This window comes from Haliotis rubra, unplaced genomic scaffold (genome assembly GCF_003918875.1).
Source record: "Haliotis rubra isolate DU_JTF1 unplaced genomic scaffold, ASM391887v1 Scf181, whole genome shotgun sequence".
Taxonomy (NCBI): domain Eukaryota; kingdom Metazoa; phylum Mollusca; class Gastropoda; order Lepetellida; family Haliotidae; genus Haliotis; species Haliotis rubra.
In genome coordinates, this window is record NW_025765792.1 from 339,132 (window position 1) to 365,869 (window position 26,738).

General features: G+C 40.5%; 1 protein-coding gene across 1 annotated transcript; it reads right to left on the bottom strand.

The window, feature by feature from the left end:
* Positions 1-7,290: 7,290 nt before the first annotated feature.
* On the bottom strand, positions 7,291-20,439 carry LOC124273487. The gene is made up of 10 exons (XM_046708756.1): positions 20,271-20,439; positions 17,487-17,683; positions 16,457-16,644; positions 15,205-15,541; positions 12,872-13,194; positions 11,710-12,002; positions 10,841-10,978; positions 9,366-9,464; positions 8,551-8,642; positions 7,291-7,467 (listed from the first exon to the last, which is right to left on the bottom strand). Exons 1-10 carry the CDS (start codon positions 20,437-20,439, stop codon positions 7,291-7,293), a joined length of 2,013 nt encoding a protein of 670 aa, XP_046564712.1.
* Positions 20,440-26,738: the final 6,299 nt, after the last annotated feature.

Sequence of the window (26,738 nt, forward strand, 5' to 3'; positions counted from 1 at the left end):
CTTCAGATAACCGGGGCTGAATACTTTCTGGTATTATATATGTATTTCGTGTGCAATGTTTGGAATATAATTGACCATGTATGTAGAAGGTCATTGTGTAAGTCTGTTTTCAGCGAGACTTTCGTCTCAATTTAGACTTATTGTTGATGTTTGTGGATACATGTTTGACCAGAATACCACATAGTGATAGGATTTGGTTGAAGGGGTAGCCTAATGGTTAAAGCGTCCGCTCGTCACGCCGAAGATCCGGGTTCGAATCCCCACATGGGTACAATGTGTGAAGCCCATTTCTGGTGTCCCCCGCCGTGATGTTGCTGGAATATTGCTAAAAGCGGCGTAAAACCAAACTCAGTCAGTCAGTCAGTTGAAGGATGCTGCTTTATTTTTCTTGGAAATTATGCTGTATATCGTCACTCCTATTGTATTTACTGAAGTATTGTTTAAAAATAATTATCGAATTACAACATGTCGGCCACAAATATAAAAGACAGAGATAAGATCATAAGGAACGTTTGTTAAACGAAAACAAAACACAAAATATACTAACAGGGTTTATTCATACACGTAATATTTAACATTTAATATCAAACAAAACAAATCCACACACATGTTTACTCGAGTGATTATGGTACAGTGACAGACACTGATAAACGTACATCACCAAAATACAACAGTACCCACGACGGAGTTACAACTTCATTGAAACCTAGAACCTTGTTATCGAGACGAGTCACACTTCTGACTATCTCTGTGGGATGTTGAGACCAGATACCTTGGCATACAAATTTAGATTTCTCTTTTCATTAGGAAAAGATGTCCAAAGACTGACTGACTGAGTTTGGTTTTACGCCGCTTTTAGCAATATTCCAGCAACATCACGGCGGGGAACACCAGAAATGGGCTTCACACATTGTACCCATGTGGGGATTCGAACCCTGGTCTTCGGCGTGACGAGCAAACGCTTTAAACACTTGGCTACCCCACCGCCCTGTCAAAAGAAGGTTCGTGTTACTCAAAACTTATAATTTCGAATTATCTCTAACTAGATTCGGATTTAGCTCACTGTTTATTCTGTAAATATAAGTAAATGAGTGATGGAGTGACTGAATGTTCCTTAATATCTATGACTGGAATATTTACGCTATATCACAACGGCTGTAAATAGTCAAGTCTGGGTCCTCTTGCACAAAACTATCTTAGCGCTAAGCGATCGTAACTCCCTTACTTTAACATTGACTTACGATCATCGTAAGACTGCTTTATGAAAGTGGTTCCTGGTTCAAGCAAACTAGTGATTGAAGTCATGAACAACGACCCAAGCCATTAAATCCTCGATGGTATGCACCCCACCTTCCACTACCCTTAGGTTCTCTCGACAAGCTACCATTCAAACAACCACTCGAGCTACCGCTCAACAACAATTCGATACAACCGACTCTCGCCTCGTCTTGCTCTGAAGTTGAATTTCTTTCACACAAGAAACACGTTTTGTTTCAATTACAAAAAATTACAAAATCAAGACTCGTGTGAGAAATGGAAAATGTGACTACCAAGTATACTGGAATACTAGAACAAATTTAACTGGAATAATAACTTCGTAACTAGTGTACAAAAATATGACAACGTATTTGTACACTACGGTTATATCGAACTCGCAGGGACCACCAATTGTAGTTCGTGATAACAATAGGTCGTTATACACTTTACAACTAAACTATACACGGGTGCGACAGGTTATAGCGAGCTCACAGGGACCACAAAGTTTAATTCGTTATAACCGTAGGTCGTTATACACATTACGACTAAAATATACATAGGTGCGACGGAAAAGACCCATTCGTTACATACGGCTGTGCGTTATAAACGTGTTTGCTCTAAACGTATTTTATTGTGCTTCAAAGAATGTGTGGGACGAAACGATTACACTAAAACTAATGCTAACTTTGCGAGGACGTATAATCACAGGTGGCTTCGATGAGCTGTTTAGTCACACAACCCCCACAAAATTCACGATACAGTCAAACCCCGCTGTGTCGAACTCTTCGGGACCACGGGGAAAGTTCGACTTATCCGGATGTTCGACACATCCGTCAGCATAAAATGACCAAGTACCATCACGACCAAAGTGCTTATCACATCGTTTTCTACGACCTAGAGATGAGTTCGACACAACCGAGAATTCGTCTCAATCGAGTTCGAGACATTGGGGTTCTACTGTGTGTAATTTAGCGAGTGAATGATTTGTGACCAACCTTATACCAATAACTTAACAGGATGTGAGACATTGAACCAAAAACTGTAGCATGGGCACTTGCCAACAAACAGACCCGCCCACATGACCGTCGATCGACACTTCAGCCGAGCCAGCGACACTTGCTACATATCTGCTATATATGTTCACGTGTGCACACATGTGTTGTGACTATGTGGGACTCCATAATTAAATATTTATTGCAACTTTAAGGTACACTTCACAGGTACGATAATGGACGAGGTGGTATAAGGGTTCGTTTTGGTTCCATGGAAATGGCAAATCATTCAATTTCAGAAAACGTTGTTACATATGCAAGTTTTGGATTTCTTGTCAAATGCAACAATACTCATGAGAAGAGAAGGAAGATTTTTAAACTTCAAATTAAGTTTTAGGTGTTAGCAAATATTTGATCAACATGGACTTTTTACCATATATCGTAATGTTCTTTCATTTCAACGAAAATCAGCAAGTTGAAATATTAGAGAAATCAGTTTTTTGACAGACTTTATTTTTTACCTTTCTTATTCAGTGTCCTCGGCAATCACAAACATGCCGTTGTTGAAATAAAACTCAGTTCTCGTTTATACGAACGTACGCAATAACATTTATTACAATTGTTTGTTTTGCTCACTTCTTCACACTGATTTCAGTGATTCATTCACCACATTCATCACTGATAGTTCATTGTAACCAAACATTACATTCGTTATAGTTTTTCTCCATTCCATCACAATATTGTTCAGTGTTCCATTCATCACTGACGATTAACAACTGCAAACATTTGTAACAATTTCTATTGTTTAGCTCGATCCTTCACTCTGATATAGAGTGATCCATTCATTACTGATAGTTCATCACTGACTATTAACAACTGCAAACATTTGTAACAATTTCTATTTTTCGCTCATTCCTTTACACTGACACTCAGTGATCCTTCCATCACCGATCGTTCATCACTGACTATTAACAACTGCAAACATTTGTAACAATTTCTATTTTTCGCTCATTCCTTTACACTGACACTCAGTGATCCATCCATCACCGATCGTTCATCACTGACAATAAACCACTGCAAACATTCGTAACAATTTCTATTGTTTAGCTCGATTCTTCTCTCTGATATTGAGTGATCCATTCATCACTGATCGTTCATCACTGACTATTCACCAATGATAAAGTCCGTAACAATTTCTATTGTTTAGCTCATTCCTCCACTCTGACACTTAGTGATCCATTCATCAATGATCATTCATCACTGACTATTAACCACTAAAAAAGTATGTAACAAGTTCTGTTGTTTGCTAATTCCTCCACTCTAGCATTTAATGATCCATTCATCGCTGACCATTAACCACTGCAAACGTCGTAACAATTTCTAATTTTCTTTGCTCATTCCTTTACACTGTCCATTCATCACGATCGTTCATCACTGACTATTTACCACCGTTGAAGTTCGTAACAATTTCTATTATTTAGCTCAATACTCACACTGAAATTTAGTGATAAGTCAATAATTATAAGTTTCACCTCTGTTCTATTTTTTACGCCAGCGAATCTGTTTCCTTGGATAATCAAGCCTGAGTGTTCTCAGCTGTTGACGTTCAAAATTTATGTTTGGCAGATTCCGTGAACCAAAAGTAACCCCCATCTGTCCATGTTATTTTGTAAAACGACATAAATATTACTAAATACTATGTCACCCAGTGCGTAAAGTTAATACAAGATATGCAAGAGTTCGTTATCGGCTGTGGTCATATCTGAAGGAAAAGCCACATCTTCCTAATGATGTCCCCACACGTGTTCTTTACCTGAAACAAACACAATGAAAACAATGAGTAATTGTACACTAATTCATGTTGATTTTACTCACGTAATAGAATATATTATCAGTATTATCATTATTGGGCGTTAAGTTGCTTTTATAACGGTGAAATGTTTCAGGAAATTTATTTTGAAAGGAAGTTCCGTATTTTTAGGTCAATTTAACTGGTGTAGAAATACCCATACTGATGAATATGTGATAATTTTCACAAGAGCTTTGAGCTAAGTGTATATTGCATAACTATGGGATAAAGAAATATATGCAACATGCAAACTGAAGAGCGTAAATTGAAAAATTAAGCAATGAAAACACAGACTGAGTCAACATCGAATATAACTCGTTAACCTCGAAGTATTTTATTTGCTGGAATTTTTTGCATTTTCGTGAATTACGTTTGTCCTCAGTTTAATAATTTCACTGTTCACCCGACACATAAACCTTTTGTGTTTTGAATTTGAGGCTGTTTAACATTAGATTAGATACCTGTTTTTGTGTCTGGAAACGCGTTACCTGTAACCATTCCTGTGTATTGATGCATAGTCTTTCGATAGATCAATGTTTTCCTTTGTAAGGTTGTGTGTGAAAATGCATTTCAGGTTTTGGAAGTAACGAATGGTAACAAGCAGGTTTTAGGGTTATGTTAACATATTCCATATATACAAAATGTCTTTGAATATGAAAAGGGTCGTTATCACCTGTATTCCAAAAACCCAAAAAGATAGAACATTACTTAAAAATTGGAGGCCAATCACTTTACTTAATGCTATTTATAAAATTATCAGCTCCTGCATTGCACATAGATTAATAACTACTTTAGATGAACGTATTCACTCTAACCAAACTGGTGTCATACCGGGTAGGACTATTAGTGAAAATACAAGATTGTTATATGATATAATGTTTGAAACAAAGAAACAAAACATTCCTGGTTTGCTGATTCTGATCTTTGCAAATGAAAGGGGATGTAGACAGGGAGACCCACTATCCCCATATCTTTCCTTTTTGTGGCTGAGATTCTTGGTTGCATGATAAGAAATAATGAAAACATCAAAGGTATTGTCATCAATGATAATGAATATAAACTGGATCAATATGCCGATGATACTGAACTATTTCTTGATGGAACTGAAGAGAGTTTGTACTCTGCTATTGACACAATTAATAAGTTTTACAAAATGTCAGGCTTGAAAATTAATTTAGACAAATCAAAAGCAATCTGGATTGGATCCAAAGCTAAATCTATGGATAAAATATGTAATGATCTGAAAATTGAATGGGTAATTGGTGAATTTGATGTACTAGGTATTAAATTTACACCAGATCTTAAAGACTTATGGGTAATCAACACAAGAAAGAGACTGGAGGGAATTAATAGACTCTTAGCATCTTGGAGAAAAAGAAATTTAACACTTATTGGTAAAATAACAGTAATAAAAACTCTAGCAATCTCCAAATTGGTCCATATTTTCAATTCCTTGCCCAACCCACCAGCAGAATTTATCACGTCCCTTGACAAAATGTTTTAAATTTATTTGGAATGACAAGAATGATAAAATAAAAAGGAATGTAATTAAAAACAACTATGAAGAAGGAGGTTTGAGAATGATTGATGCAAAAACATTTATAGACGCTTTGAAATTATCTACTTTAAGACAGTATTTCAAAAGAGGTGATAAGGATAATCCATGCAATATACCTTTTAAAGACATATTTAATTTTGGAGCAAATTCTGAAACTTACTTTAAGATTGAAAATCCTTTTTGGCGTGATGTGCTAAAAGCATGGCAACTATTCCACAAAAAACATTATATTGACCCAAATAACATTAATGAAATTCTATCCCAACCATTATGGTTTAATCATAATTTTAAAAATTCATTAAACTTCATAAAGAACTGGGCAGATAAAGGGATTATAAATATTAGGGATATTTGTGATGAAACTGGATTATTGTCAATAGAATCTTTAAAAGAAATATATGGTATCAAAGGCACTTTTTTAGATTATAAATATTTACTACATGTATTACCTGACTCTTGGAAAAATACTCTTAACCACTGTCATTTAATACCAGTCAGGGATTTAAATATTAACCAATGCCAGATATATCTAGTAAAAACATCTAAAGGCTGCAGGACTTTTTATGATAAACTTATTTCCAATGATATACACCCAAATATGTGTAATAAATGGCAGCTGCTATTTCCTGAAATAGACTTTGATTGGAAAAATATATTTACAGCATACAGAAAAGGATTGCAAGACACAAAACTTTTAGATTTTCAATATAGATTTCTACAAGGTGTTATTTATACAAAAAGAGAATTGCTTAAAATGAAAAAGGTTGATAGCAGTCTATGTTGTTTCTGCAATGATCTAAATGAGAGTGTTTGTCATGTGTACTGGGAATGTCAGGAGACACAAACTTTTGGAAAAACCTACAAATTTGGCTTAACAATTTATACCCTCATCCATTGCTATTATCAAAACATATGGTTTGGTTTGGTACTCTACATCATAATATATTACTAAATCACATCATCATTGCAGCAAAAAGACACATTTACGTATGCAGTATTAAAAATACGCATCCAAACATAACTCTATTTATAAAAACTTTGAAAGAAATATTCTTTGTGGAAAACCATATATGCAAAAGAAATAATAAAATAGAACATTTCAATCATAAATGGGGTCTTCTCTTCCCAGTACTTTGATGAATTTAAAATGTATCCAATTTACCTGAGGTCATATTTCTCTTTTATTGACTTATATATGTGTATTAACATGATATTGACATAGTACCTGTACATCATCCATCTGTCTGTACATCACTGTTCTACATATGACATTGTAATCCTGGGAACCAATAAAAAATAAAACGTATACCTTACCACCTATCAGCGAAATCCATAATTCACTGAAAACAAACGCGGACAGTGACAATACTGAGCACAATACCTATGACAGCTTGAACCATTAGTTTGAAGGATCGAGTACACTGTATTCCAACGTCATCTTCCTTTAATAGGTGAGTGCAGAATTAAGGCTATTTGTATAACTCTAATGGCTGGCCATGAATACTTTGCACGCTTGCAACATATTTGGAAACACTTGAAAATTGTAGTTAAAAAGGTTCGTCTCTTAAGGTAAGTTTATATGATCTTTTAAAACTCAATTAACAATAGAAAACATATGACGCATGACATATAAATTAGTGCAGTCTGTACTGACCATCCTGGTGCAATTTTTCCTCACTGTCCGTGGATTCAGCCGAGGAGTATTTTTGTCCGGATCTGGAATTGGGACTGGCTGGAGTCATCCCAGCCTTTCCGATTAGCCAGTAGGTGTGAACGTCTCCCTTGAGGAACATCTGGAGTTCCCGGTCCTCCTGGAAACATCAGAGTGAGTGAGTGCGCGAGTGTGGTTGGATGGGTGTTAGCGTGAGTGTTGTCTGTTGGTTTGTTGTTTCACTCAGCAATATGAATCCTGTCTGTAAATTATCGAGTCTGGGCCAGATTATCTAGTGATTGACATCATGAACATCAATCAAAGCAATCGGGATACGACGGCATGCGTCAACCAAGTCAGAGAGCCTGACTACCCGTTAGTAACCTTCTGTGATAAGCATGGGAAGTCAGATCTAACCTGGATCTGAGTGAGTGATGAAGATGGATGAATGAGGGAGTGAATGGGGGGTGATGAGGGGAGGATGGTGGTCAGTGAACCTGAGTGGGTGGGGTCGGATGAAAGAAGTGAATGAGGGGGGGTGGGTGAATGAGGGGTGGGTAAGTGAATGAATGGGGTGAATGAGGTGGGTGGGTGAATGAGGGGAGAATGATGAATGAGGGAGGGTGAATGAGGGGTGAATGGGGAGTGAATGAGGGGTGAATGGATGAATGAGGGATAATGAGGGTAAGTGAATGAGGGGTGGTGGGTGGGTGAGGGAGGAAATGAATGAGGGATGGTGGGTGGGTGAATGAAGGGTGAATGAGAATGGGGTGAATGGTGGGTGAATGAGTGAATGAGGGGTGAATGAGTGAAGGGTGGGTGAATGAGGTGGGAGTGAATGAGGGGTGGAATGGGTGAATGAGGGAGTGAATGAGGGGTGAATGGATGAATGAGGGAGTGAAATGAGGGGTGGGTGGAGTGAATGAGGGAGTGAATGAGGGGTGAATGGATGAATGAGGGAGGGAATGGGGTGGGGAGTGAATGAGGGTGGGGGTGAATAACGGAGTGATTGAGGGGTGGATGGGTGAATGAGGGGTTGACACGTGGCTACCACATAGTAAAGGGCACGTTCAGATTACAAATAATTATATTTTGTTTAAGGCGATATTCTTCATTTCGCGAGTGCGACGTTTCGATACAGATTCTTGTTCCGTTGTCAAGCAGGACATCGAAGAAATTGTTGTCCATATTGTGCTTCTCAACTTCTAAAATGCCACTTAAGAAGTTTTTGTAGTATACAGACCCTAGCTAGCAGGTCTTCTCGCTCCTCAACATAGAAGTCGCCAAAGGCCATCAGAGCATCTTGAGATGTTTGACTCAGGTGGATCCGGCCAGCTGGAATAATGAATACACCTTTAATGACATTCTGTTTGATCACGGTCTTGCGACCATTGTGAATTATTTGATAAAAAGCGTGAAAAAAGCGAGAATCACACCAATCACGTGAAACGAATCATGTGATCACCGTAGCGATCCATCAATATTGACATTGCTAAACAGTAAGACATTAAAATTACAAGTTTAATAAAATATGCCGCTACTCACAAATAAGCAACGTGCCATGGGTAGGCTTAATGGTGCCCAATCCGTTGGTGCAGTTGCACAAGCCCTGGGTGCCATTGTACAAAACAACCTTAGCGCTATGACTACCTTACGTTTATGTTAAGGTATGGGAGTTACGGTCACCTTAGCGCTAAGATCGCTTTGTACAACGGCACCCTGGGTTGTAGTCGTCAGACCCGTGTGCACCACCGTTGATTGAGTACTTACCGCAGACTTTAACATTTCTTTGTTACTGACTCCTTTGCTCCTTTGATAAAGCATCTTAACATAGCGAAATCAGGTGTGTTTGTCCAGCATGGTTTTCAGCAACCCCTGACATTGTCAGACTATCAATCGGTGACAAAGAATTAAAATGGGTATAGCTTCCACCACATTCTGCCAGCGCAGCGATATTTATACATCTATAATTAACCCCAAACACACTGACGGAACCTAACATAAAGTCTGACTCGCTCAATAAATTAGACACTGATGACGACATAATGTTGAACTTACGCTTCCCCAGAGCTTCCATTTTGGCGGCGACGCTGACGGTTTCGCCAAACAGACAGTACCTCGGCATCTTGGTGCCCACAACTCCAGCCACCACAGAACCTGTGGAATACACACAGGTCAACTTTATTCCGTTCACAATGTCCCCGTACCATCTGCATTGCTGTCAACTTGTCTATGTGTATCTGTTGATTTGACAGTCAAATGGACTCAGAGCTTTGCAATATATGTCGCAGTTGAGAGTTTTGTGAAATAGGACAGGCGATGCAATATCGTAAGTATTTTACCAGTCGCACTGAAAGTATTGCGTTATATAAATGAATTTATCTTGCCTCACACATAAATGTCGTTTTCTGATTGGCTGAGCGCTCTTCTATTATTTTCAATGTACGCCGCTAACAAGTCAGTAACATTTTCTATGTACCCCGCTGGGAATGCCGAACTCATTTAGTACTTCGTAGTAGTAATTCTTTATCTCGAATAACATTGAATCACGTATGATGTACGGAAATGACCGATGTTTTGCGAAAGCAAATTCGATGGAAGGGAGATAACTCTAAATTTGTTTTTATGTCTTGTCGTCTGGTACTCAATACTATGATCCGATACACGTGCTTCAAACAGTTCAAAATTACAATTAAGGTGTTCGGTAAGATAAATACGTTGTTCACTGGTCCCTGGGGGTCCATGGGTTGATGGGTAGATGTACCCTCGATGTTTCTTTATGTTACATCAGACAATGTCCCCCCTCGAGACCAGTGAACAGCTTATAATGTACCCGTGTGCAAGTTTGGTTACATGTTAAGAGCGTGAAGACACATGTTGGCAGGATGATGTTACTGTGTCAAGGTGGAGCTACATTTAACGGGATGGAGCTACATGCTCATGGGATGATTGTACATAGCGGAGCTTCAGGTTAATGGCTTTAAGTGTTAACATGATGTTTATTATTATAGGGCGGGGGCTACTATAAAAGTGGGTGGGACTAAACGTTAACGGGGCGGACTTGCATCAAAAGGTGGGGCTACATCTTATATAGGTCAAGATACAAGGTTTTTTATTTAAACATATTTACTCAAGAGAATGGATCAGGGGTGGAAATAACTTTAAAATTGCTAGTGTGCTCCGGTACAGTGGCACATGTAAAATCACTTGCCCTGATAATTTTTCCACTATACCGGCTGTTTTCTTGTTGATTTTTTAAATAAACAAAATAATTAATATTGGAAAGTCAACTTGACACCGGTAAAGTAGGATATACAAATTTGCTTGCCCGACAGAAAAAAACACTGGACTCGGGCGTCGGGCAATGGGTTATTTCCACCCCTGTGGATTGGTTACAAGTTATGCCAACTTAGTGAAACCCTCTCCTAAAGAGATTCAAGGTCAGTTACGATACGAAAACAGAATGCTGTATGTTGCTGTGTATGTTGAAGTATAACAAAAGACAAAATAACCATGTTGACATTTACACCGACCTGAATGGCAACCAATCCTCAGTTTAAATTTCGTTCCAGGAAGATGAGGAATCTCCAGGCGACTGATGTGGTGCAGGAGATCCAGGGCCATGGTGCAGATCTCGGCTGCATGACGCTGCCCGTTCCTCCTAGGGATGCCTGGAAATACGCCTTCATCTGTTATCCTGAACACCCCAGGCACACGTACCTAATGTACCTTCCACGTAAGTTTCTGGTGTCTCCCATCGTGTATTGCTGGAATATTGCTAAAAGCGGCGTAAAACCAAACTCACTCACTCACTCACTTCACTTAAGCATAACAAATCTGATACCACCATGTCATCTAAAGTGTGTACTTATATTGCCATAGCTTTAATACACAAGGGACCCGTGAAGATCCAGGTTAGAAGAGGCGACTAACGGGATCGGTTGGTCAGGCTCGCTGACTTGGTTGACACATGCCATCGTATCCCAATTGAGTAGATCGATGCTCATGATGTTGATCACAGGATTGTCTGGTCCAGACGCTATATAGCTGGAATATTGCCTAGTGCGGGGTAAATGTAAACTCACTCACTCTATACACAAGGCGTATCCTCTAACATTATTACCAACCGTTCGGTGTATACTCATTCTGATATTCATTCTGAGCTCCCTACAGTATACAGCCGAAACTGACATTGAAACCTGGAAGGTTAACAGTCACATTGCAATTCCATCCCATCGGGTACCCATTCACTGCTGGGTAAACGGATGCATATGTGTGATTTGCCTTAACTGACACAACAGAAGCTAAAAGTGCTTAATGAAACCGTCAGCATACCTGAAACCATATATACAACAGTGTGTCTAGAACAATCATGTTTACCATAAACCTGCCATCGCCATACCTGACACCACCATGTAGGCATCCCCGATGGTCTCCACCTTGTACACGTCGTACTGGGCAATCCTGTCGTCGAAGCAGGAGTAGAGACTGTTGAGCATCTGCACCACCTGTACAGGTGAGCTGCGGGCGGAGATCTGCGTGAAGCCCTGGATGTCGGAGAAGAAGATGGTGGCTTCGCTGTAGTTTTCGGCATGGAATTCCTCGTCACTTTTGAGGATGTCAGCCACGGACTTCGGCAACATCTGATACAGCAACGTGTCCGTCCGCCGTTTCTCTTTATTTAGAGCTTTTGTTCTGGAACGAAAGGAACGAAAGAGTTTCTGTCGGTGGAAGTCATGTGTTAAATCTTTCAGAACAGAAAACAGCACCAACTTTCAACATCGCTATCCCGTAAGAACCGATATTCGATGAAAAGTCGTTGGACACGTAACTTGTAATGGATTGTGTTCAGGTTCTTCTTTCGGTAAAGCCGTATCTGATTAAAATGTGGTTGCCTAGACAGAGACAAGAGATGCTTGGTTGTGTATTTGAAGTAATGCAGTTTGCAAGCACGGGAAAGATTGTACTGTCTGGTTGAGCTGATATAATTCGTTGTACGGCCTGACCACTCCTATTTCACATTAAAACGTTTCACAGATAACAATGAAACGAAAATGTCTGTAGCCAGAATGCAGTTGTCATGCTTCTGTTCCTTCATTATACTGTTCATAATGAACACTAAACAGAAGCCAAGTTGAGTTCTTGAAGGACATTAAGGACTAACGAACATGAGTCAATGATTGTTTGAATATCAACTTCTTTATTTGCTAAACACGACGTTTAAAGTGCAGGAGTAAGAATCAACTCCTAAACGTCGTGTTTAACAAATTAAGAGTGACTTTTACGCCGCACTCAGCAATATTCCAGCTATATGGCGGCAGTCTGTAAATAATCGAGTCTGGACCAGACAATCTACTGATCAGCAGCATGAGCATCGATCTACGCAATTGGGAACCGATGACATGTTTCAACCAAGTCAGTGAGCCTGACCACCCGATCCCGTTAGTCGCCTCTTACGACAAGCATGGGTTACTGAAGATCAATTCTAACCCGGATCTTCACGGGTTAACAAATTAAGAAGCTGATATCCAAAATTCGTTGACTGTAGCCATGTTGTGACTTACCTCTCCGCCAGGGTTATAGAATACTTCTGAATCTCGTTGGTCAAAGAGTACACGGCGTATATAATAACAGGACACAGTATAAAGACGCAGACAAACACGATGGAGATGGCCACCATCTTCTGAAGGTTGGTAGCCTGCCTCTCGTCCAGCATCTGGGTGATCTCATCAGCGAGCTCCTTCTGGGTCTCCAGCAGCAGGTCCATGTAGCGGGTCATGTTGCCAAACCACAGCTGCGCCATCTTTACTGATCCTCGCCCTGCCAGGTCGTTCCGTCTGATCTCTGCTCTCATTCGGCCCAGAACACCCAGCAACATTCGGTTACCCTTCAAAAACAACGCGAGAAAACATATTGGTAGCCCCTGAAAGTCATGTCAGTTAAATTTGAGAAAGAAAAGACAGAAAACATATTGATTGGTCTTGAAACAGATATAAGAGAAAACATATTGGTTTCAATTGATAGAGAAATGAGAGAAAACATATTGGATGCCCTTGAAAGAGAAATGAGAGAAAACCAGGGAGAATAGAAGACAGATTATCCATGAGAAACATATTGGATGCCATTGACGCGAAATGAGAAAACATATTGGAATGATGCCCTGAAAGAGAAATGAGAGAAAACATATTGGATGCCTTTGAGAAGAAAAGACGTAGATTATCATATTGGAAAGAAGAGAAATGAGAAAACATATTGGATGCCATTGACGAGAAATGAGAGAAAACATATTGATGATTGCCATTGAAAAAGAGAAATGAAATGAGCTTCAGAAACATATATGCCATTGAAATGAAATGAGAGAAAACCATTGAAAGAGAAATGAGAGAAAACATATTGGATGCCCTTGAAAGAGAAATGAGAGAAACATATTGAAAGAGATGCCCTTTGAAAGAGAAATGAAATGAGAAAACGTATTGAATGCCCTTGAAAGAGAAATGATGAGAAAACACATTGGATGCCATTGAAAGAGAAATGAGAGAAAAAATGTATTGGATCTTTTGAAAGAGAATGAGAGAAAGCAAATGATGGCTGCCTTTGCCTTTGAAAGAGAGAAATGAGAGAAAACCCATACTGGTTGCCTTCCTAGAGAAATGAGAAAAATGAGCAGAAAGTGCCTTGAAAAGAAAGAAAATTGACATATATAGAATAAAAGAAACAAACTTATTGGTGAACCTTGGAACATGAGGGCTTCGGCGAAGGAGGGAGTGTGAAACAAACTTAGACTTCACCCTCTGGAGGAGTTTCATAGACTCCCCCTAGACCCCGCCCTGTTGTTACAAGCTACTAATTAGTACCTCTAGCCCCTCGCCTGGCTGTTTTTAATTAACGCTACTATTAATTAGCTCGTTAGAGCAGAATCTGACTACACAACTAATAGTAACATTCTCAACTCATAACACCAGTTTATTTCTAAAAGTAACTGCTTCCAGTGAGTATCACCACTACATATATATTCAATGTACCTCAAGTTAATATCATTGGATTTTCTGCTGCAGCTCATTTCGTTGCTTGGCATAGACAACACATTACGAACATGTTCAATCTTATATCAGATATAATGTATGATGTTCTCTCAATATTCTTTCTCAGTATCATTCTTTTGTTGTTAAATTAATTTATCTGAAATGTTGTTTCTTTTGCTTTAGTATTACAAACACACGCATACATCTTCAATCGTGTCACATTGTAGATATAGACTATAGCCCTAGAACGAAGGCTCACGCTTCAGTGGCTAATGCTAATTACCTGGCTCGCATCTCTCACCTAGCCATAGTCCAATGTTGTCTTAACAATACCTTTCTGGGAAGACTCTGGCTAAGTGAGAGTGAACCAGATGACCACTGCTGCTAATAATTGACAAAACAAATTCGAAAATTCTATATTTATTTACATTTACAAATATATTAATTCAGATCTTGACACATTGTCAGATCAGTTGGTTTTACGCAACATACATTTTGTCCTCGTGGATAAATAAGGAGAACACCTCAAATGTCTTGCTTTCCTGGCCTCCGCTTTAATCCAGTTACAGGGGAGTGAGTATAGCTAACAGAACAGCCAGGCTAACAGTAACAGGGGCTAGGCGAGAATGATGCCTAGAGGTTTCTAATAAATAGTGGCTTGTAACTACAGAAATCTTTGTTGAGGACATATTGCAAACAGGGTGTCACACAAGACAAATGAGAACAACTAAGCAGACTTAGTTGACTTGTGGAAAAGGTGGCTTAACACCAAACCTCTCAAACTCCACCCAATGGACAAACATCCTAGCAACCAGTTAAGGTTAGTTAGCAGTGGAGTTAAAGCTTGGCAGGGGACGCCGTTCAGGCATACTTACGTTTATGTTTCGTTCATACAACGCATGTACCAGGTCCGAATATCGCCTTGCAGATAGGAAAGTAGCATTTGTCACGTCTTGACTCTCGGAAAACCACAAGTACACGTCACGTGACGGGAACTTGCCCGAGGCGTAGAAGATGGTTCCTAAAGCCCGCTCAAGACCCATGTACTCTTTGGCGATGATGATTTCCTGGTATGCTACCAAGCTCCGCCAGATGGAGCCTGACTGGTCCTCTGTCACAGCGTCGTATAGCCACGTGATGAAGACACGGATCAGAGTTGTGTACATCTGCAGCTCCATTGTGACGGTCTGATTCAAGGTGTCCAGCTCGTATCTGCAACAGGTGTGTGTGAATGAGTGAGTGAGAGGTTAGATGGGCGAGTGAGTGAGTGAGTGAGTGAGTGAGTGGATGGATATGTGGGTGAGTATGTTCCAAGACATTCTTTTTTCGGAGGATGTGTTCAGATTACCTGGGTCCGGACCTAAGTGGTTTTCATATACACAATTATTCAGTTATACACAGGCCAATTGTCTAAACACATTTGTGAGTGAGTTTGGGTTGACAGTGATCTATATTATAACAGCGGACGATATTACAGTCAAATCCAGATATGACGGCTTCATAAAAGCGCCAAGTGATTTGTGTTACGGGCCACTATTGTATGACAGGAGAATTGCTGTGCAGCGTCAGCCAAAAAAGCTTCCATTTCAGAATGGCTGGCGCTACCGGTAGGCCAGGACATGCTTACCCTTTTCGCGAACACCCGGTGTTATAAATGATTTTTAGTGACTCATTCAAACAGTTTTCACAGCTATTGTGTATTGTATATACCTCTCTTTGATCGGAAAGATCGGAAAGGAACACAATTGTTGTATATACCTCTCTTTGATCGGAAAGGGGCGTGGCCGAAGAGCGTCGTAGCGATTGGTTTCCGATGATAATCGCTACGACGCTCTTCGACCACGCCCCTTTCCGATCAAAGAGAGGCATATACAACAATTGTGTTCCTTAACACCAAACAGAATTTGTTCTAAGGCAAGTCAAGACTGCGTAATCCTTTTCACGGACGTTCTATATTAAACGTTTGTGTACGACAAACCTTGAACAATGACCAGCAAGAACAGGAGGTCCACCCACGGACATAGGTTCCAGGCTCAAGAAAGGGAAGAAACTCTGACAGTGTCTTTTGTGGCGCCTTATACGACCAGCACCCGTGCGATACTGAAATAAGCCCAAAGAGGACCCTACCTGTGCCTGTTGAGGTAGGAGAGAAACTTGTCCTTGGACTGGAACTCCGTCCTTGTGAGGGTTGGCCCAGTTGTCCAGAAGGTCAGTTTCTCCAAGGACCGGTCCGTCTCAGGATACCGTTGTAACAGAAGTGTCTTTGTTTTCTCTTCTATGGAGCTCAGATACAGAGCACTCATGTCGCGCTCCTCCTGCACACAGGCCATCGAACATTAACATTAGACATATGTTCAGAAATCTTAAGTTAAAGTGAGTGAGTTAATTTTCACACCGCGTTTAGCAGCATTTCAGCAATATCACGGCGGGGGACACCAGAAATAGGCTTCACACATTGTACCCATGTAGGGAATCGAACCCGGGGCTTCGGCGTGACGAGCGAACGCTTAACCACTGGGCTACCCTCCGCCCCCTTAAGTTAATGAATGTAGAAGGGTGACTATAAGCTCAGCTAGAAGGATACTTATATGTCCTTGATTTGTATGAGCTATGCTGTAGATCCTGACGAATATAACTTCCGCCACGTACTCGTTACAGTCACTTAAATCAGAGATTGTCGCTGTTAAAATAGCCCAGTCAATTGTGCGTTCGTTTAAACAATGTTGCTCACCCTGCATGGCCTCCAACCCCATGAAGATTCCTATGTTAGTCAGAAGGTTCATGTTCAAGTCAACACACACAGGGGCATGTTACACGAAACAAAATAATATCACAAATTGGAGTAACGCGTGATAAAGGTATGCATGTATGCCACGTGCTGTAATAGCGATAAAGTGAAACCTTGTGCTAGCGGACCTTGATAATTCCTTCCCACAAAGAACAAAACTATTTTTTAAAGAAAAACAATTATTCAGAACGAACATATTATTTCAGAACCAATTTTTCACAAACACGGAATCTGTTTTTAAAGACGAAATCCCTAGACACTTCACCGTCTTCATTATCTGGATTTCAGTTAATGAAGTTTATTGAGGTTACATGGGGTTTCACTTCATTTTACTGACGGACAATACTTCAGGTATGATAGCATAGTAACCTGAAGATAATGGATAACAGCGCCTAACTCCACGCTGTACAGCAGAGTTGCTCTGATCTTGGACGACTGGACGTAGTTGGTGAAGGTGGCGAAGAAGGTGTTGCCAGTCAGCCCTGTCAACACCGCTACCGGGATCATCACAATGGACACCATCTTGAACAGCTGCTTCCGCTTCCCAGAGGAAGTGATGGGGTTCCCTGGGAGAAGAGAGATTATGAGTAATTAAAGCGATACTTAATATACCCATATAGAGTAGCCTCCCTTGGGCGAACATGACCGTTGGGGCGAAAGTCAGGTATGGTACGGCCTCATTACGATGCTCGAAATGACAGTCATTATTTCCGGTCGATTTTCATACATCTGCTCTTGCAAGAAGCATGGGCAATGGGGATCTGTTTAATAATGTCGATTTTTGAAATGTCGGATGGGCAGAAAAGAATTTTGGCTCGACGGAAACCATGGCCACGTAGGAGTGAGTCTGTGAGTGCGTGTGCTGGATTTGAAGTCGCATTGAAAAATAATGTAATGCAATCATGTCGATTAAGCTTTATGTTGGAGGTAAGCCTGAAGGAATGGAGCTTTTAGACGTTCAACGCCACCACGTAAACACCCGAACACAGATCTGGTGCTGACAGACCTGGAGTGGGTGAGTGGGTGAGTGGGTGGGTGAGTGAGTGAGTGAGTGAGTGAATATGGTTTTACACCGCTTTTAGCAATATTCCAGCAATATGATGGCGGGGGATACCAGAAATGAGCTTCACACACTGTGCCGATGTAGGGAATCGAACAGGGTCTTCAGCGTGACGAGCGAACGCTTTAACCACTAGGCTACCCCACCGCCCCGACAAACCTGGAATCACAAAGATGGCGAATCTCTGATTTTTCCAATCTGACACTCTATGTAATGACTCTCTGCACAGCGGACCGCCCCACTGCCATCCCTCACCCAAATCCCCAAATGAGAGATTCAGGAAAATGTAGACTTGCTTCATATAGTGAAAAGGAGCCCCAGTTAAATGGAAGATTCAGAACCTGATGGAATCTAGCCTTGCTTCATTTAGATCTTTAGCACTGCAGAAGGGTTGGAGGGAAAGGAAAATACTGTGGTTCAGGGACTGTGGGACAGATAGTCGTTTAGTTAGGAATGCTTTGTGGAAAGGGACAAAAAAAAATAACTAAAAAAATCTGAAAAGAAATCATATCCAAACAAGTTTAGTCAACTATTTAAAACGAAAGGTAGATTTTCATTTCACAGGCTTAATGACAGCACAAGTCTTAATGACAAGCACACACACGTCACGGGCTTAATGACAAGCAGACAACACACCTTCACAAAGCTTGAATGACAAGCAGAGCACACACTTCACGGGCTTAATGACAAGCACAAGACACTTCACGGGCTTAATGACAAGCACAAGACACTTCACGGGCTTAATGACAAGCACAAGACACTTCACGGGCTTTATGACAAGCACAACACACTTCACGGGCTTAATGACAAGCACAAGACACTTCACGGGCTTAATGACAAGCACAAGACACTTCACGGGCTTAATGACAAGCACAAGACACTTCACAGGCTTAATGACAAGCACAAGACACTTCACGGGCTTAATGACAAGCACAACACACTTCACGGGCTTAATGACAAGCACAAGACACTTCACGGGCTTAATGACAAGCACAAGACACTTCACGGGCTTAATGACAAGCACAAGACACTTCACGGGCTTACGGGCTTAATGACAAGCACAAGACACTTCACACACACAAGACACAGGCTTAATGACAAGCACAACACACTTCACGGGCTTAATGACAAGCTTAATGACAAGCACACTTCACGGGCATAATGACAACGGGCTTAATGACAAGCACAAGACACTTCACGGCACAACACACTTAATGACAAGCACAAGACACTTCACGGGCTTTAATGACAAGCCACAAACACACTTCACGGGCTTAATGACAAGCACAACACACTTCACGGGCTTAATGACAAGCACAACACACTTCACGGGCTTTTAATGACAAGCAGAACACACTTCACGGGCTTAATGACAAGCACAACACACTTCACACGGGCTTAATGACAAGCACAACACACTTCACGGGCTTAATGACAAGCACAACACACTTCACGGGCTTAATGACAAGCACAACACACTTCACGGGCTTAATGACAAGCACAAGACACTTCACGGGCTTAATGACAAGCACAACACACTTCACGGGCTTAATGACAAGACAAGCACAACATAGACGACTTCTTTGAGCGGCATTTAGAGGTTGGTGTGATGAACAACGAGGAGAGTTCTAACATATGTTTAATATTTGGGATTACACTTTCTCAGAAAAGTACAGATTCTAGTACCTTTTGGGTTGAGTCCCTAAAGGGATTCGAACCCGGCTTTCGGTCGTCGGAGCCGTGCCAATTAACGCTTATCAGAAGTAACCCCAAAAGTATTAGAATCTGTACTTTACTGAGAAAGTGTAATCCCAAGTATAACATATGTTACATTTGACCACTTTCTAAATTTAAAAAAAAAATGGCATTGTGTATTTTCAGAGGAGAGTTCTTTAACTTCTTTAATATAACATGAGCGACGTTTCGTTGTTTCACTTGCTTGATAACTGTGTTAGAAGCTACACCGAAACGTCTCTCATATTATATTAAAGAAGTTGTATATCCCTAGAACTCTCCTTCTTGTTCAACATAGACAACAGTTTTAACTTCTTCTGAGCACAATGACGTGGTGTCAGCAGCTGTTGGCGTCATACCTCGACAGAAGTTCTCCCACGCGTAACGAGGCGGGTTGGTCTGCAACATGTCTCTGATGGCCAGATCCAGCTGTGACGGCGTCATGGACATCGTTGTCGACTGCATGGACGTCTGACTACGTCGTATCGGCTCTATCTGGCCCTTCTTCTTTTTGAGCAGCCACGACATCTTCAAGAGTCTGCAACACACAGCAAAATGACTTCTAATATACAGATAAACCTATTTGTCCTGTTTTGTTTGATTTGAATGTTATGTTTTTTGTTTACACTCAGTAATGTTACTACTACCCCCATCCCACCCCGACATTTATCAGAGCTTTGTTTTAGACGTTAGATTTGTAGAGTTTCTAGTGCATCTATAGCCTGCCCCTCCACAGCTTCCCTTCCCACGTCCGCCCCCTAGGTATCTGGTGTTAGAAGACATAACAGTAGACCAGTATCTCCCCTGTCAAGCTGTGTTGTTCCATGGAATCACCCCCTGATCGCTAGACCCCTTCTGCTCCATTCGTAACTACTCGCCTCTTTCCGTGACCTCGTATCTGTATAGTAAGCCACTATTGTCAAGAATCGTGGCAAACCAATCAAATCGCGCGTAGTAAAACGCATTTCGAAGCATGAAAATTGCGGCACCGTCGAACTTTAAAACTTCGCTAAACTATGCAAAGCAGAATTTAAACATAAACTTTGAGCTAAAGGATCAGCAACTTTCAACACTGAAACATCTCTACGAAGGTCCACGAGATATGGGATATTCTAGAAGTAGCCATGTTTAGAAATTCAGAGTTTTCTTTCCTTGGAAATACTATCAGACTATTTCATCTCCGTGGCCACGAGTCGTGAACGTGACCATGAGAGTGGTACGAGTCGCCATCCGGCTTGCCAGAATGACACGAGTAGTTACGAATGCTTCTGCTCCTACTGAACTCTGAACAAAGGAACTTACAGAGGTGACATTGAGGGAGGTGTATGAGGTGTGATCATCAAGTGTCCCACTTGGGTGCAGCTAGACACATTATGGACGGAATATACCGATGAACTATTAGAGATGGAGGGATCAAGGTTAAAATACCCTGAAATATCCTATGATAATTAACTTTGTTTTTTTATGCTTAAAAAAACTCAAATGAGCAGAGGGGCTATCCATAAAGAATAGAACAGCCTAATAATGGATGGGGATGGGAGAGTTACAGTACCTAGCCAACAAGTTGAGGGGCCGCAAAGGAGGAGTCAATTGCGAGCGTTTCCATCCTGATAGCATTTTAATAACTTTTGAATTTTTCTGTCCAATGAAATTTTCAAGCGTGCGCTTTGTTTTGCCTGGCAATTTATAACGCAAGTAAATAATCAAGTCTGGACAAGACAATCATGTGATTGATGTCATGAACATCAATATACGTTGTTGGGATATGCTGACATGAATTAATCATGTAAGTGAGCTTGACCACCCAACCCCGTTCCATGAGTTGCTGAGGAACATTTCTAAACCGATCTTCTCAGATTAATTCTTATGCAGGCATATTTCATGTTAAGTATGAAGCAGTCATCATGCGCATTTTGCATTGTGATGCTAGCAGTTGACAATACTTCTTTCCGGAGGAAATATGAAAATAGAAATGCTTCTGTTTCCTGTTCGATAAACTGTAAGGATATGGATTAGATATAGGATTAATGTATTAATATTATTCCCTGCCACGTGACCTAATTTGCATATGTATCGGTTCGCAAAATCAAGTGTTTTGGATTGGTTTATTTCAAATGTACACACTATCCATTACACACGCACACACACACGCACGCACACACGCGCGCGCGAACGCACACATATGTACATAACGTCAGTATGAGGCAATTTCTTTCCTATAGATGTGACATATAAATTTGAATTACATTGAGTAATGATTTGGAGGTAACAGATGCTTTATTTAGGATTACGCTTTATGATACATTTGACCACTTTCGACCATTGTGTATTCATGATTTGAAAGTGTTTAAAATGTTTCTTTTTCATTTTGGTTTACTTTGGGCTACCATTATGCAATCTTTTTGAATACAGAATCATGGAGATGTTCTGACATAAGGGAGATGTTCTGACTTCTGGAGGTAACGCTTCTAGAAATGCAAACAGAGAACAGAGCATCTGCTCTCAGTCAAATATGTTAAATGTTTAACGTCCAAGCTGACATTTGTTGAACAAACATGGAAATAAAAGCGACAAAACGCTCTCCACATCCCTAAGAAATCTGTTGTGGAAACAGAGTCGATTTTGACAATATCAGCATGTTTTATGAATCAGTATCATAATTGTAACACTCTAAGGTAGTAGAATGTAACGACTCTAATGTAGACCGTTACTAGTCCATTGTCTTGTCTTAAAAGCAGTTCGTGAAATTTGATACACTCAAAGTCAAAAGTAACTGCTACTTGCAAGGATCGCAGAAACATGATGATATTTAACAATATGATGATATTAATAATAGGATATGCGTTCAGGTATATCAAATATACACTCTTAAAAAAAGAAACGCTCAGGCGTTCATTTCGACATATTTTGACAGCAATCGTCAAAAAGACAATTCCTATATTTGAATCCCGTTAATCATGTCGTTCAAATTTACGACGCAAACGTAAAATGGCAAGATTTACTACTGACCGAAATAGCGCCATTGGACGTTTGGAAGCAGGGGAGTCCCAGTCTGCCGTTGCAAGACACTTCAGCGTCCACCACAGCACCATATCTCGATTATGGCATCGATATACCCGCTTCAAGTCAACCCAAGATCGTCCCAAGAGTGACCACTCCTGCTCAGGACGGATTCATCCGGGTGTTTCACCAACGTCATCGATTTGTTACAGCAACGGACACTGCAGGGCAGGTCCCTAGTCTTCGAGGAATTTCCGATCAAACCACCAGAAATCGTCTGAGAGAAGTTGGAAATTCGAGCATATCGACCAAAAGTTGGACCTGTCCCGACACGACTACACCGACAACGACGTGTCCAATGATTCAACAGGGTACAGGAATAGAACCTGGGGAACTGTCGACGCGTCTGGTTCAGCGACGACGGTTTCCTCCTGCAACGACGGGATTGAAGACAACGTGTCTATCGACGTCGACACGAACGTTTTGCGCCGAACTGTTCGACAGGTGGACAGATTTGGTGGTGTAAGCGTCATGGTGTGGGGAGCCATGTCCTACATGGGTAGATCAGAGCTAGTGGTGGTTCAAGGCAGTCTTACAGCAAATCGCTATAACAACCAAATCCTGCGATCTCTGATGTCTGTCTTCCACATGCACTAGGCTGTTGTATTTGGGCGTTTGAATCAAACATGGAGCTGGTGTGTTTCAGCACCCTTGTTTTTCGCTGTTTTTTTACAATGTTTCATTTCACTCAAACTTAACGAATATTCAATCAGTTGCTTCACTGCATGTTCCAACATGTCGTTTAAAGTGCCCATTAAGCACACACAAAGTTGCATTTACCTTAGAGTGTAAATGACTTTACCACGTTTCAGTTTATATATGACTGTCAAATTTTAGGGTGTTCCGATATTTCTTGTTTCTAGTATATTTCAATCTGATGTCCAGGCACAAATGGGTCTTAAACTATTTGACTATTGCTTGTTCGTTAACGTTTGAAATAGAAATTGTAAATGTGTTTAGATTTGTAGAGATCAAAAACAGTTCAAACTGTTATGCTTATCGTCAGGTCAATAAAACACAGGACATTGTTAATTTAAAAGAAAAGGATAGCAGTTTTGTTTTCAATAATAAATATCAACCTTACATTGGAAACGTATATTTCTTTACAGGTTTACATAAGTGTATGAAAATCGCGGCGAAACAAAAGACAGAATATGATTAAGACACTGTTATAACTTACCCGTTATCCGTTCAGCAAAAGTTATCCGTGCAGCGAAAGTTATCCGTGGAGAGCCCACTGCAAGTCTCACAGGCAAATGATCCGTTGTCATGTGGCCTAATAGCAACTTATCAGATGTACGTACCGCTGTCACGATCGGATTAAACACATAATGTCGTAGCGAAAAATCTCCTTAATAAGCAATGGGTTGATTGATTTAACCAGATCGTGAAGCCCTTCTATCAAATCTGATACACCAGCTGAAAGACATTTTGAACATGAACGAATAACCTAAAAAGACTATTTGAATGCGACTTGCTTCGCGGAGTACACATATACAGCACGTGCTGCCAAATTATTGTTAGCTATTAAGTTATTTAGTCATGTTTAGTTTCTTATCACATTATTTTTAAAAAAGAAATTCGCTTTTAGTTTCCCATATTTATTATCTGAATTACTTTATCAATTTATTTAGAGATTAACAATATTTACTCAACCACAGTAAAAGATTCATAGTGAGTAGATTGACATCTTCTTCAGCGCAACAGGGAGTATTAATGGCCTTAAAGTGTATCTAGTTGTTGAATGCGGAAATATACTAAAACACAGAATAAAGGTTACCGCATGTCATCGTCGTATGATACTAATGTAAACTGTTTGTGGACAAGAACTCATAACTAGGCATGTTAAATAATATACTCATGCCAATAATGGTTGTCACCCCCTTCAATTTTTTTGTATTGGAGAGGGGTGTGGGGGTTTGGGGTGGGGAGGGTGTGACAACCATTATTGGCATGAGTATAGATAGAGGTTTATGACAATAGAGGATCTGCTTGTTTGTGTTTGTTTGTTGTGTTATGATAAGATGACAATTATAACGATCATTATCAAAGATGTATATCTGAAAGAATATTTGAGTAAATCTCGGCTCAAGGACGCATTATAAATGCTTAAAAGAATCTGGCAATTATTTTATTTTATTGTTGATTAAATAATGGACTGATTGTCAACGCTTACAGATCGCTTACCACTACAACTACTGAAATATGTAGAGATTTGTCCTTAAATATTTTTTTTTTTTAAAATGGCGCAAACATTGTCCCCCAAATATTGTCTATCCCCCTCTATCCTTTTGATGTTTCGTTTGATTACATGAGTTATTCAGAATAGGTAACCTCGTGTGCTTGTTTGCACAATGCATTTTCGTTAACTTTCTTCTGCACAGGGTGGACCCGGGCTAGAATTGATCTTCAGTAACCCATGCTTGTCGTAAGAGGCGACTAACGGGATCGGGTGGTCAGACTCGCTGGTTTGGTTGACACATGTCATCGGTTCCCAATTGCGCAGATTGATGCTCATGCTGTTGATCACTGGATTGTCTGGTCCAGACTCGATTATTTACAGACCGCCTCCATATAGCTGGAATATTGCTGAGTGAGGCGTAAAACTAAACTCACTCACTTACTCTGCACAGCGTAAGTGCATATGCACTATGAATATATTCACTCTATAAAATAACTAAATACAAGGCTCGGTCATCTGTGCTACTAACGAGGACCCCTAATGTATTTTATCGAATCGCCATCATCAAACATACAAGGGAATTCTACCTGAATGACTGCTTAATATCAACTGTATAAGGACGGCAGCACGGCAATTAAAACACACACAAGTGCATGGCATCCTAATCAAGATAACGGCCAAATCGTGCGTTGGAGATACAAATCTGTTCCAAAGATGCGTTCATGCAGACGCTGAGATGAGTTCGTGTCTGTGTTAGATAAAAACATATTTGTGTGGACGGTATTCTGCCATTCTGTGCAGAACCATGGGGGCCCCGGACGCAATGCGTTGAACTGACGGAACGCGGGTGAAGCATCGGTAGCATCATCGAAACGACATCATCATCGGCCAAACAAAATGGTCTGAGACAGTAAGTATCGTTCGTACATGCTTCCCTTATTTAAAGATTGCAATTGACCTGATTCTTTTGCAAGGTATTCGCAACCTTTTCTCTACACGTATCTAAGCTAAGGTGGACTAGGAATTGTGTAATAAGAATTAGTTTCGGGAAAATATGTGAAAATAATTTGTCCTCGGAGATAATATTTAAACAATTTTTAAAAAATCATTAATGATTCTTGAACACGTATAACTATTCCAGTCTCTGACCCCGACCCATGAAAATCCGGGTTTAGAATATTGTTCTTCAGTAACCAATGCTTGTCGTAAGAGGCAACTAACGGGAGCGGGTGGTCAGGCTCGCTGACTGGGTTGACACACGTCATCGGTTCCCAATTGCGCAGATCGCTGTTGATCACCGGCTTGTCTGGTCCAGACTCGATTATTTACAGACCGCCGCCATATGGCTGGAATACTGCTGAGTGCGGCGTAAAACTAAACTAACTCACTCTGACAAAACCTCAAAATCTATCAATAAACACCCTAAATAGGGAAAATATATCATGTTTTCGGACTCTCTTGCGTGCCGTTAAGCTATTGCAAGTTCATCCAGTAAACATCCACTTTAAATTGAAATTATTGATTTATATAATGATCTTGCTACTAACCAACACGACATCGTCCTCTGTTGGCTATCCAGCCATAT